At 42.7% G+C, this 14,418-nt stretch overlaps 1 protein-coding gene across 6 annotated transcripts in view; it reads right to left on the bottom strand.

Annotated features, from left to right (window-relative positions):
• Window positions 1-14,418, bottom strand: part of SV2B (synaptic vesicle glycoprotein 2B) — a 188,974-nt gene that overhangs the window by 70,000 nt on the left and 104,556 nt on the right. For 4 of the 6 annotated variants that reach the window (XM_077938317.1, XM_015143054.3, XM_077938318.1 and 1 more), the window contains one exon: window positions 4,723-5,555. The exons of 1 other annotated variant lie outside the window; for it this stretch is intronic. In XM_077938317.1, the coding sequence (XP_077794443.1) occupies window positions 4,723-5,173 (451 nt within the window). In that variant the 5' untranslated portion in view covers window positions 5,174-5,555. 6 annotated transcript variants of the gene reach the window in all.

The following is a 14,418-nucleotide window of genomic DNA, read 5'->3' as shown; positions in this document are numbered from 1 at the left end:
GAAAGACAATTCCAGAAACTCCAGAGCCAATTCAGAAAACTCATCCTCAAAATTCTGCTCCTCTAGAAGCACTCTTAGTACCAAAATCACTGGGGTAGAGTGATCATCCTAAACCACAGGCCCCATCTTATCACCTCCTTCCTCAAAGGCATATTTCGTAGCTCCCCATTAAACAGCTCTCCATTGCTGGTGGGATCAACTCCACACTCCTAAACATGATAATCCGTTGCCAGTGATGTCATTTGTAAGAACCAAATGGCTTACCCTGCCACATAGCCTTGAGCTTCCTAAGTTTAGTCATTTCTTTGGGTGATTTTTCTTTTACATACCCAGAAAATGCATAATTATCACATAAAAGGTTAAAATATATGTGGATTCACTCATCAACCACCTAAAATTGTGGAATCTCAGAAGAAAGACTTCAGATTGGCCCAAGGTCACACAATCATTAATAGGGCAATTGCAAAAACAAATCTCCTAATTCTAGAACCACTCCCCCAAGCTCAAGCTCTATCCCTTTACACTGTCTTTGTTTCCTTCCTATCTGAATAAAAGTGGTAAGACTGAATATTGCATTGCACGATTATATTGTGGTGTTTGTATTTAACATCTCTGTGTGACCTCCATTTCCGCCATTAGAATAAAACTCATTGAGTGCCAGGACTTTGTCTCCTTGTATTGCTATAAACCAGAGGAGTACCAGGCGTGTGGTAATGTTCAATCATTTTTTAAAAGAATGGATGAAGACTTTAATTAACAAATGAATGCCTTCTCCTTCATTGAGAGTTGAAAGAGACCAACTGCTGGACACTAGGCAGGGTTGAGCCTTCAATGTCAACAACATACTCACAGACCTTTTTCTTCCCCAAGTGAGAGTTCCAGATGAGGATCCAACAAAACATAATGCTCAAGAGAAGTAAACTTTCATCTTTCTAAACGCTCAGAAAAATAGGACAGCAGCACCCAGATATTTTTGTCACCTGGCCAAGGGATATTTATTTATTTTCTGAACTGATTCATTAATTTCCAGGAAAAAAATAACAAAATATCCTATGATTTGACACTTGAATTTGGGAATGGAGATTTATCTTACTGAATTCCTTTCCTGGGTCATCAAGTAGAAGTCTAGTGTAAAGACATCACTTTCAGAGAGTTTCTTTTTCTTTTCTTTTCTTTTTTTTTCTTTTTTTTTTTTTAATGAGACGAGTTGTCACTCTCTCACCCAGGCTGGAGCACAGTGGCACAATGATAGCTCACTGCAACCTCCGCCTCTTGGGCGCAAGCAATCCTCCCACCTCAGCCTCTCGAGTAGCTGGAACTACAGGCATGCACCACCGTATCTGGCTAATTTCTTTTGTATTTTGTAGACACCGGTTTCACCATGTTTCCCAGGCTGATCTCAAACTCCTGGGATCAAGTTATCCTCCCACCTCAGCCTCCCAAAGCACTGGGATTACAGGCATGAGCCACCACACCCAACCAGAGAGTTTCTTTTTAACACAGAGAGAGGATGGGGAAAGAGAGATCTGAGTTAGCAGCACTCAAACATAAACAGCCTTTTTACCAGCTGAGGTAGGATAGCTTGACCTTAGAAGTCTATCATAAAAAACACTGGCTGAAAGAAATTTGCAGTCTCACCTGAGAAAATCTGTTCCTGAATCATTATCAAGCAATGAGTTTAGTAATAATAACAACCACAATTAACGATGTTAACTAAGATATCTTGAGCACTGATTAGGTCCAGGTACTGTTTTAGCCATGTTAAATGGATTAACCTCATTTAATTCCCCAAAAAAATCCTATGAAGTAGATACAATTATTATCTCCATTTTGCAAACAAGGAAACCAAGGCACAGAGAAGCCAGGCAACTTGCCCAAAATCACGCTACTAAGAAATGGCACAGCAAGGACTCAAACCCAAGCAACTGGCTCCAGGGCCACACTGCTTCATCATCTCACTGCAGGTATAGTTCACTGCAAATGCCAGAAGGCAGAATGGCAGAATATAAAGTAACAAGAACTAATCGTTGTTGAGGGGGCACCAAGTGCTGGTTGCTTTACACCTACATTATCTCATTTAGTCCTCACAGCACTGTATTACTGCTCTTATTCTACAGATGGAAACACCAAGAATTAGAGGAGTCATCACTTGCCCAAGGTCACTAGCAAATCGACGACATACAGGACACACCCAGTTGCCTAGAGGTCGGACTCCAGTGCCCACATCATTATCAGCACACCATGCTCCCTTTCTTCTGGAAGCAGTCTGGTGTTCCAAGCAATCTATAAGGTGCTTGATGACACAGACAGTGGCCTGTGCATGGCATGACCTCCTTCCCACAAACCAGGCATGAGAGAAAGGCAGTGTGATGTGGCAGAATGGGCCCAGACTTTTAAGTCAAATAGACCTGGGGTCAAACCCCTGCTTGACACTTACGAGCTATGTGACCTTAGATAAAACTCTCTGAATCTGGGTCTGCATGTTTACACTGAAGGACAAAGATCATCTAGCTGACATGGTGACTCTGAAGGTTCCATGTGACCGTGTGTGGAAATTCTGGCCTCATGAAATCCTCAAATCATCCAGCCCCCTGGATCCATTTAGACATTCATTTTCTTGACCACAAAGAGGGTCCCATGAGTGCACAGGAAGTCTATCTATGTTCAGAGGGTCTGCCTTCTCCTCTTGGGCTGAGTCACAGCATCTTCTGGGCAGACACTAAGAGCAAAATTACAAAAACCTGGACTCCCCAGATTAAGACCATGTTCCCGCAACTCCCAGCATTTGCCGTAAGAGCCAGCAAGGGCTGCAACCATACTGCAGCTCTGTTAATGAGGCTGCTAGGCACCACGGTGCCAGAGAGACCAGCAGGGCATGAAATCATTACCGACGTTGCCAATTTGGACTCACAGGGACCCAGGGTTTCAGTTGGGAATGCTGCAAAACAAATTAATGTCTTGGAAATGTTTACATCAGTTGGAGATGGTTTTGTTTTGTTTGGGGTTTTTGGTTTTTATCGGTTGTTTGTTGGTTGGTTGGTTGGTTTTGTCCTTTAAAAAAAATCTACTATTTATACCTAAAAGCAGGTAGCAGAATTTTTTAATATGAAAAAGAATTACACTAAAATTATATTGGTGTTTAAAAACTCTAGGTAATATCCTTGCTTCTCAAGCCCTTCCTTCTGTTTGCATATACTCTGTCTCTTTTGGTGCCCTCATGGTTATATCTGACATAGTTCTAATCATTTTAAATGGCCCTTTAGTTAAACACAAATGTGTAAAACCATTTTAAAAAGCCCCCAGGAACAATTCTTTATGCAGATGTCCTTTATTTGATATCTCAGTTTTATTTACAGTGGCCCTAATTCAGGGGATTGCAAACTGCAGCCCGCAGGCTAAATCTGGCCCACTGACCATTTTTTCGTAAATAAAGTCTAATTGGAACACAGTCACGCCCATTTGTTTACATGTTGTTCAAAGCTGCTATTGTGCTACCGTGGCAGAGTTGAGTGGTTGTGACAGAGACCATCTGGGTCTGCAAAGTCTACAATATCTACTATCTGGGTCTTTACAGAACTGTTTGCTAGCTGTTGTTCTATAGCAAATATTGGGGATCTGAATTGCACCAGGTATTTCATAGAGACTGTCCCTACAGTAACTAAATTATTCTCTGTGTTTGTTAATGTCTGTTTGTTCAACTACATGCAAATTATCTGAGAGACAAAAGCTTTTTTCTTCCCAGGTCCTGAGCACAGAGTCTAGCATAAGGTAAATCAATAAAAAATATTTGTTGAATAAAGGAGCTGAATTGCTAGATAGATTTTGAGCTCTTCAGGGTCACAAGCATGTCCTGGTCTTGAATGAGAACTTGACTCATAGTTCTCAATAACTGCATGTTTGCTGCACAATTAATTCCATGGACTCTAAGTTTAGAGGCTAGATATGTTTTGCAGGACATTTGGTGACTAAAGACAAATGCTTGTCCATATGATGATGAATGTTTTCTACATCACACCATTTGTGCATATCCTCTCTCTAATTTCACAAATCGTCTCTGCCTCAGCCTGATGCTGATGCTTGGCTCTGATGATGCTGATCTCTTAATTGATTTGCAAAGCTGTTCCTCTATCCTGCAGAATACATCTGTGCTTCACAGCATGGTTCCCAACAGCCTGCAGGGACTCCACTGGTGTGCTCAAGTCCACCATTCATCCCCAGGGTATGTGGGCATTCAGCCTACTAACATTTATGTACATGAGAAACCAGGAACAGACACCATCAGATTCTGGAAAGACACAGAGAGAAGAACCAAGTGGAAGACACCAGCCAGAGGTCTCTTCCCAAATATATTTGTCATTTGGACATGGAAGAAGGTTTAATTTGCCACTCCCACATTTGCCACTCCCAAAATGTATTTGTCATTTGGACATCGAAGAAGGTTTAATGAGAAGAAGAAAGAAATCTGACTCTCAAGGAGGCAACAAGATCTGGAAAGCAAACTAAGAGCTCAGAAGTCAGATAGACCTCAACAGAAATCTAAGTTCCAAGACTTATTAGCTGTGCAAACTTAAGCCAATCAATTGATTTCTCTAAGATAAAAATTCCTTAACAGCAAAATGGGTACATTGTGATATATTTAAAGTGCCTAATAGTGACAGATACTACATAAATTTTACTTCTCCCTCCCTTTCATTGGAGGGATCATTGGAAATTTCCACTTACCTAGCATTCCTTTTTTGGAACTGGACAGACACATGTCCTTCTCTGCACTGGGCAGGGCAAAACTCACCACGAACACTTCCACTCCATCGGCCATCAGGGCCAAACCTAAGACGAAAAAGAGGATCCACTGGAAGCGGCCATGGCCACACTCATCCATGATGGTCTCGTACTGGTGGGCCAACTGCTCCTCATCTTCCAGCCTCTCAGCCATCAGGTCTGTCTGGCCCCGAAGGCTGTCCATTCTGGAGGGCGCCATCTTGGCCTGCTTGGCCTTGACATCATCTGGGTGAGGGATACCCTGGTACTCGCCCTCATAGATCTCGTCTTCCTCATCATGACCTTCGGTGACATCACTCTGTGCATCTTCTTCTGGGTTGGACTCATTGCCATGGTAATAGCCATCACTGGGGGCATAGCCCCCATAGTTGTCCTGATACTTGTAGTCATCCATTCCTTGGTTCTGCGACTGCTTGGTTGCCACTTGAGCTATATCCCTCGCTCTGTGGTAGAGGTTTGGGCTATTTCAATAACCATCATGCATTATGTAGTTCAAATGTGAAATATGTTCATGTGACTTCCTAGGTGAAAGTCACACTCGTTTTCTCACCCCTTTATCTCTCAAATCAACCAGATTTGTGCGAAGACAACCTAAATATCCTTTTGCACTCGATATCTATTGGAAGTCTGGAAAGTTTCAAGCTCTGGTCTCCTTTAGAGACTCAGAAGTGTTGTGTTGGGAAGTGTTGATTAGAAATGGATCTAGCTGTTTTTCTTGACAGGGACTTGGCAGACTGCGTGCTGGCCTGATTTGTCCTGCCACCGAAGGTTATGCCCTGAGAACAGAGAGAAGGGATAGAGAAGAATGTTACAAAAGGTTGAAATTCTAACAAAATACTCTCAGAATCAAGCCAATATATTCGGTAATGCCAATGCCTCATGTGTAAGGTGGGGAAAATCTTGATCAGAGATTCAAATTTCTATCAACTGAATGAGGATTGAGTCAGTGAGGCTGGAGGCTAAGGGAGAAGGAACCGTGGTCAGAGAAGCCCTTTGAAGCTCTAATTGACCCATGAAAGAGGTCAAATCTTATGCAAGTTAGAAGAAATACCTAATGTAAATGTCAAGTTAATGGGTGCAGCGAACCAACATGGCACATGTATACATATGTAACAAACCTGCACGTTGTGCACATGTACCCTAGAACTTAAAGAACAATAATAATAAAATTAAAAAAAATTAAAAATCTTATGCAAGAATGGAATATAAAGTGGTCAAGGGATTTTCACTCTAAGATAATTTTGTGTTATGGATTTTCTATTAGAACTTATCAAGCCTTTGGCAATAGTGGAGGTTATTAGAGCTCAGTTTCTGCTATGAAAATGCCAGCTTTTCTAACTTTGTCATGAAGTGGCTGTACAATTTAACATCTAGAAATGTATGGCAAAAAAAAAAATAATAAATAGCTGGAAACATTTTTCTTGAGTCCCAGCTTACTTTTGAGACTCAGCATTGTGGTTCAAAGACCACTCTGTCCTCACATGAGGCTTAAACAGGCAGCAACAGGGGGCTGAGGATACAGCCAGATGACCTGGGTCTGAAACTCAATTCTGCTGCACAATGGACCATGCGACCATGCACGCATCTTTCCGAGTCCCAATTTTCTCATGTATAAAATGGGATAACAATAGTACTTATTCAAAAGGTTGTGCATAAAGTGCTTAGAATAATGCCTGGTCTGCACAGGTAAACACTATTTAAGCCTTGACATGAGTGCTGCTTTTTTCTTTTTTCTTTTTCCTAGTTCCATTTCTGGACACCAGGAGGCAATGTTGTCTAGAGTCAAGATCTCATCCTATATCCCAATTCCAGTCAGAGTCCCTCTGTTGACTCCTTGGCCCAGTGGATTCTCATTGTGCCTAGAATCTCAGGTTTCACAAGGCTTGGGGCCACCATTTATTGTGGCCTACTGTGTGCCAGAGAGTGTGCTAAGTGTATCACATCTCTTATCCGTAATTCTCACAACAGCAAAGAAAGAAAGAAAAAAAATCTGTATCTTCATTTGAGAGATAATCAAACTGTCTCAGAGTGGGTTAGTAACACGATCAAGGTCACAGCACTAGGACCAGGTCACTGGTCCCAAAGCCAACTCTTTCCTCATGCTTCTCAAATGCTATCCCGAGGGACTCACATTAAATCACCTGGGGAGCTTTAAAAATACAGATTCCCACAGTGTAATGAAGAAGGGCTGGTTCAAGCTCAGAAATCCAAATTTGCACACAGCTCTCTCCAAGTGGCTCTGAGGCCCCGCCTCACTGAGTCAGATGAGTGGAGTCAGGTGAGTGGAGTTAGCCCCCCTCAGGACTAGGCGTCAGCCCCTCCTACACCCCCTGTGCTCCCAGTGCTCCCAGCTGCTAGACCCTTGATAGGGATGATGCTCGGACCTCCATACATTGAGGCTGCCAGAAACTCATGCCCCAGGTCAAACCACCTGGCGACAGTACAGACCCCATCAACCTTTACAGGCCTCCCTGTCACACCTGAAATCCACTGTCCTTTTACCATGCTCAGCAGATGTCACCTCACAAAGGATTGGACACACTTGTCCTCACCATGGCTACTTGACTCCTCCCTTTGCCCACAGACCATCCCTGGGCCATCTGCCCCACACCTGCTTCCTGGCCCTCCTGGTCTTCAGCCCTGGACAGACTCCAGCACTGAAACCCATCTGACTCAGACAACACAACGCATTTCCTTCCGAGAGGATAGAAACCAGTGGTTCTCAAACATTGCAGGGTGAAGCACCACTCAGAACATGGGCAGATCAACAGAAATGCCAATTCCAGGACCCCTCCCTGAAAGACACTGAATCTGCAGGACGGGGGCAGGGCCTTGCAATCTGCATTTTCCACAAACAACACCAGGAATCCAGGACTGCACTTTGAAAAACAGTGCCAAAGAAGCCAGCAACAAATACTTACTAAGAAATGATTCGCACTCTACTCTTTCTGATTTTTCACCATCTCCAGTAAATAAATTTCTATTAGACCATGTTGGCTTGAACCATGTCAGATTAATATTCTAAATCTGTTTTTATTACATCTATTTAGGGACCACCAGAGGAATATAAGTCACATGTAAACAGCAGGAGAGTTTGCAGAGTGCTATAAAAACAGGGAAAGAACACCAATTGACTGAGACCTGGTGTGTTATTTCCATCCCGGGGGCCCTATAACAACGTCGTGAACTAGAAGTGACAGACTTACAATTCCAAAAGTACTTGTGGGACTCACCACTCAGGACAAAGGTTCTGGGAGTTGCTTTGCAGAAAGAAGAGGATCTTCATCAAAACTAACTCCACTCACCTGATCCAGTTAAAAGAACTGCTGTGAACGTCAAGTGCAGTGGAGGGAAGGGGAATCACTGTCCAGTGATTTTTCATTTCTATTTCATTTAAGAAATAAAACTATTAATCATTTTCAATGGTACTGGCTGAATTGTGTCTCTATAGCATGAAGGTATGTTGAAATTCTGACTGCTGGTACCTCAAAATGCGATCTTATTTGGAAATAGAGTCTTTACAGTGGTGATCAAGTTAAGATGAGATCATTCGGATGGGTCCTAATCCAATATGACTGGTGTCTTTACAAAAGGACACAGAGACAGACATGCTCAAAAGGAAGACAAGGTGAAGACCCAAGACAAATGCCATCTACAAGCCTAAGGCTTCCCAACCTGCAACAGATTCTCTCTCACAGCTCTCAGAAGGAATCAACGGTGTTGACACCCTGATTCTGAACATCTAAGCTCCAGAGTTATGAAACAAATAAATTTCGGTGGTTCAAACCATCCAATCAGTAGTATTTTTTATGACAGACCCAGGAAACTAATACATTCAACAAGTCTAGTGTTTATCAAATAACAAAATCAAACAGCTATGATAAAACAACCACAAGTGCAACTGAACTGAGTACTGAGGTGAGCATTTTATAAGCAATACCTCATTTATTCTTACAGCCAATAGTAAAACAAGATTATTCTCTCCATTTCACAGATTAAGAAACTGAGGACTAAGAAGATTGAAGAATGTGCCCAAATTAACACAGAGAATCAATATCGGGCTTGGATTTGAAATCCACGTTCAAACAGAATATTAGGGATGATGATACAAAGTGAAAGAAACGAAGATGCCAAGAATGTAAGTCAAGGTCACACGCTGAGTCGCTGGTAGAGCTCACATTGACACTGAGCTTCCAACTCTTTAGCTAGGGTTTGCTCACCCATCCTCAACAAACATGTCCTGGGATCTTGATGCTGAAGCATTACAGGAACTGTGACATGACTTGATCCCCATTCTCAGAAGATTTACCCCTCATGAGAGAGTTAGATTAAAACAACACAAAGCATCACGCAGTAATAAAAATTACAATCTCGATTATTAATAACAGTATCTTCCATTTATTGAATACTTGCCTTGAGGCTTTGTGCCAGCTACTGTTCTAAGTTTACCATGTGCTTTACATCTTTTAACCTGCACAAGAACTGTGTGAGGTGGGACTATTATTGTGCCCATTTTACAGAAAATAAGACTGAGACCGAAGAACTTAGATAGATGACACAGGGTCACAGACATTTGTTCTCCAAGGGGTTCCAAAGGAAGGAGGGGTCCTATGGGCCGGGATCTGCTGAAATAGTATCCTAGAGGTAGTGGGGATGTCCAAGGGCAGGAAAGGGCTCAGAGAAACAAACAATGGAGAGGAAGGCATGGCAGGCTGGAGGACAAGTCTACACAGAGGCATGGAGGCAGGATGGCTTTGCTTGTCTTGGCAGCAGTGAAGAGGCCAGGTGGCCTACAGCAGTTGATCCAAGAGCGGGAGGTTATGGGAGATATGATGCGGAAGGAAATAGAAGTCAGTGTGAATACACTGCTCAGGGTTTGAAATTTTCTTTGAGAAAAGAGAGCCAGTGAAGGCTGTTAAACTGGACACAGCAGTGCAGTGCAGCAGGGCAGGGCTCTGGAAAGATCCTTCTCATGGGGATGTGCTCCTGGTTTTTAATAAAAATTCTAACAACAATGAAACCAGGTAGAAGCTTTCATGTATGCGTGTGTGTGTGTGTGTGCGTGCGTGCGCACACGCGTGCACGTGTGTGTACATGCTTGGTAATAGTCCAGAGGAGAGGTGAGGTCTGGACCAAGGGAGTGGCCATGGGGCTGGAAGGATAGACACAAGAGGACTCCCACAGGAGAACACATGGTGCATTTCCTATTAGGTGAGGAGGAAAGGCCGAGAGTGACTAGAACAATGATGACCCTAAGGAGCCAAATTCTGGACTGGAAACCTTTCCAGCATCCTATATAATTCCTGTGTAATTAAGATTTTAAAAAATCTTTTTTCAGGCTGATCCACCTTTTCGGTATGATTGTGGGATGTACAACAGAGACTCTGGTCTCAGAGGGTCCAGGTTCCAATCCTGACTCTGCCACATCTACTACCTGCATGCAAGCTACTAACTGCTCTGTGCCCCAGTTTCCTCATCTGTAAAATGGTTATAGTAGGGTCATTGTGAGAATTCAGTTGAGATCATCCATGAAGAGTGCTCAGCACAGTGCCTGGCACAGATGTGATCAATTTAAATCTCATCTAATAGCTATTATTGTTGTTGTCATCATAATTATTGTCTGGACATGGGGGCTCACACCTGTAATCCCAGTACTTTAGGAGGCAGAGGTGGGAGGATTGCTTGATTCCAGGAGTTTGAGACCAGCCTGAGCAACATGGTAAAACTCTGTCTCTACAAAAAATACAAAAAGTCAGCCAGGCGTGGTTGTGCACACCTGTAATCCCAGTTCCTCAGGAGGCAGAGGACGGAAGATCAATTGATCCCAGGAGGTGGAGGTTGCAGTGAGCCAAGATCATGTCACTGCACTCCAACCTGAGTGAAAGAGAGAGATCCCCATCTCAAAAAATAAAATAAATTAATAAAAATTTAAAATAAAATAAAAATTATGATTATTATCTAAGTATTAGCAATTAAAATGTAGCCAAGTTCTAAGCTCGAGCCCAGCCTCATGCCCCATGAGATTTGGGGCCCATCAGGACTGGGCTAGAAAACCAAGTACAGAGAAAAACAAACTAACACTGAGTTACTCATAAAAACAACTACTTCCCATGCTGCTAACCTCTTAAGCATCCTCCTTTAACTTTTACATTCTATTAGCCTCCACATCTATGCTATATGACTCAAAATCATTGTACAGCAAACTCTTGCTTGTTACTAAATATCACAGAGAACAAAGTTAAATATAATATTATAATGAAATGATGTAATGCTTCCCAAAATCTGTTCTGTAGAACATTAGGCCTTTAATATTCTCATTTCAGTGAAAAATAGAATTCCAAGAGCAAGTAAGTTTGGGAAACACAGCATCTTCTATTCACTATTCTCTTTTGGAAATTCACAATGCACATTGCTGTATTAAAGGCCATGAGAAGGCCTGAATAAAAACCTGCTGAACACCACAGTAAGATACCACTACACATCCATTAGAATAGCTCTAATTAACAGACAGACAATAGCAAATGTTGGCTAGGATGTGATGAACTGGAACCCTCAGAAACTGACAGTGGGCATGTAAAATAGCCTTTGGAAAATAGTTTGGCAGTTTCTTAAAATGTCAAACATACATTTACCAAATAATCCAGCAGTTCCATTCTGAGAATCTACCCAAGATAAATAAAAATATATGCCCACACAAAGACTTGGACACAAATGTTGATAGCAATATTATTTATAATTGCCCCAAACTGGAAACAGTGCAAATGTCCACCAGCTGATGAATGGATAAACCAAATGCAGTGCAATGGAATACTGATTAGTAATAAAAAAAGAAACAAATTACTAATACAAACTACAACCTGCGTGAACATTATGTCAAATGAAAGAAGCTAAACACAAAAGACCGGGTGTTGTATGATTCCATTTATATGAAATATCCAGAATAGGCAAATCCATAGACAGAAAGTAGATTGGTGGTTGCCCAGCACGGTGGGTGACAGTGGGGAATGAGTGTAAGTAAACTTGAGGGAATTCAGGGGTATGGGGAGGGTGTTGATGGGAATGTTCTAAAACCGGATTATAGTGATGATTGTACAATTCTATGAATTTACTAAAAATCATCGAATTGAACACTTACAATGAGTGGATTTTATGGTATATAAAATATACCTCAATAAAGCTGCCGTCCCCACCACCTCCTCCAAAAAAAAACTATTTAACCTATTAAAATCAGTATTTCGGCCGGGCGCGGTGGCTCACGCCTGTAATCCCAGCACTTTGGGAGGCCGAGATGGGCGGATCACGAGGTCAGGAGATCGAGACCATCCTGGCTAACACGGTGAAACACCGTCTCTACTAAAAAATACAAAAAACTAGCCGGGCGAGGTGGCGGGCGCCTATAGTCCCAGCTACTCGGGAGGCTGAGGCAGGAGAATGGCGTGAACCCGGGAGGCGGAGCTTGCAGTGAGCTGAGATCCGGCCACTGCACTCCAGCCTGGGTGACAGAGCGAGACTCCGTCTCAAAAAAAAAATAATAAAATAAAATAAAATCAGTATTTCCCACTATCATGGGCTTCTTTTTCATTGGAATCCTCATTGACATCCATGGAATACAGGCTGTTCTAAATAAAGATATTTTTTTCACTAGAATCTAAGCTCCATTCATCCCAGGATTTTGTCATGTCTTGAGAACCCATTTGGCAAGCATCCTGGAGTCTATCTGCATGAGGGACCAAGAGTTTCCTATTGGAAGAGAGAATTAAAGGAAGGATAATTCTGAACCTTTTCACCAGGCTCCGTCCAATCTTGATGGTGTATCAAGAGCCCAGAATGTGCCCAGGTGCAGTGGCTCATGCCTGTACTCCCAGCACTTTGGGAGGCCAAGTTGGGTGGATCACCAGAGACCAGAAGTTTGAGACAAGCCTGGGCAACATGGAGAAAGTCCATCTCTAAAAAACGTACAAAAATAAGCTGGATGTGATGGTGCACACCTGTAGTGCAGCTACTAGGGAGGCTGAGGTGGGGAGGATGGCTTGAGTGGCTTGAACCCGGGAGGCGGAGGTTGCAGTAAGCATACCACTGCACTCCAGCCTGGGCAACAGAGAAAGACCATGTCTCAAAAACAAAGAAAGAAAGAAGAGAGAGAGAAAGAGAGAGAGAGAAAGAGAGAGAGAGAGAAAGAGAGAAAGAGAGAGAGAAAGAGAGAGAGAAAGAGAGAGAGAAAGAGAGAGAGAAAGAGAGAGAGAGAGAGAGAAAGAGAGAAAGAAAGAAAAGAAAGAAAGAAAGAAAGAAAGAAAGAAAGAAAGAAAGAAAGAAAGAAAGAAAGAAAGAAAGAAAGCAAGCCTGCCCAAAATGTAGCAACTCTGCTGTGAACAATAACAAAGATGGTCCCCTTAGCCAAGATACCAGTATCCTCAGGGCCCACCCATGGAGAGCTGAGCACATCTGGTGCTAAAATGAGCACATTTTAGCAGGAGTCAGTAGCATCTGTGACTTGAGTTGCAGTTGGCTTTGACAAGAGATTCACCACAATGAGTCGGGGCAGAAGAAGAAAACGGCAGACATCCCATGCTTAGAAGGACTGGACACCCTTGGGTGCTCCTGGAACTATTTGGCAGGAATTTGGTGGACACTGAGGCATTATAGGGATAAAGCCCAAGAAAATGTTATTTGAGAACCTTATTGTAATTCTATTTTATATAAAGAAGGAGAAGAGTCAACACATTCAGATGGGTACTAATGAGATGTTCACGTGTTAGCTTTGTGAAAAGGGGTGAGGCTCCAGACACACTCCCCCAAAATTTGGCACCTTGGCATTTGAGAAAATAGCAGAAGTGGGAGGGGCTTTTTTTTGGTTTTTTTGAGACAGAGTTTTGCTCTTCTTGCCTAGGCTGTAGTGCAATGGTGTGATCTTGGCTCACAGCAACCTCCGCCTCCTGGGTTCAAGCCATTCTACTGCCTCAGCCTGTGGGATTGGCTTTCTATCCTTCCCCCTGCCCTTCTCCCCTGAAGCAGATTGTAAAAATGTGTTCTGACTTTCCTCTCAAGTAGGTCATAAAATCTTCATTCCAGCGGTGCCCACCCTATACCTAAAGGAAAAGAATATCCTTATCTCTGAAGACACAGGGACACAGTGATGAAACTGAGCAGACAGGCCTTGGTAAACTCCCCCGGCTCATTCTCACGAGACCATGCCCTTTTGTCCTCCAATCATGCTGCTGCACAACTGTCCAGAACAATAAACAGTTCTCCTGGTTTTCTGGGGAGTCTTCATTTCTGAAGGCTCCCATGTCACATAAAACTCATATTAAATAAATTTGTATGCTTTTCTCTTGTTAATCTGTCTTTTGTTATAGGGGTCTCAGCCATGATCCTGGCAACAATAAGAACAAATACCTTTACTTTAGCTCCCATCCTAATTGAGATGGTCATAGCAATAGTGAGTACTAAGCGAGGGCACGTGACTCCATACAAAGTAGAGTCTGTTGTGTTAGAGAAAATCCACTGGACAACTGGAGAGAGGACCTGAATCATAGTCCCATTCCTGCCATAAAGGCATTGAGGGAGCCCGAATGAAGTCACTCACCTTCTAGGGTTCTCAGCTCCTCGCCTCTCAATCAAGGGATTGTTTTGGATGATTTC

Source organism: Macaca mulatta, chromosome 7 (genome assembly GCF_049350105.2).
Source record: "Macaca mulatta isolate MMU2019108-1 chromosome 7, T2T-MMU8v2.0, whole genome shotgun sequence".
Classification (NCBI taxonomy): Eukaryota; Metazoa; Chordata; class Mammalia; order Primates; family Cercopithecidae; genus Macaca; species Macaca mulatta.
The sequence above is the reverse complement of the archived record's forward strand: the minus strand, read 5'-3'. Positions and strand labels throughout refer to the sequence as shown.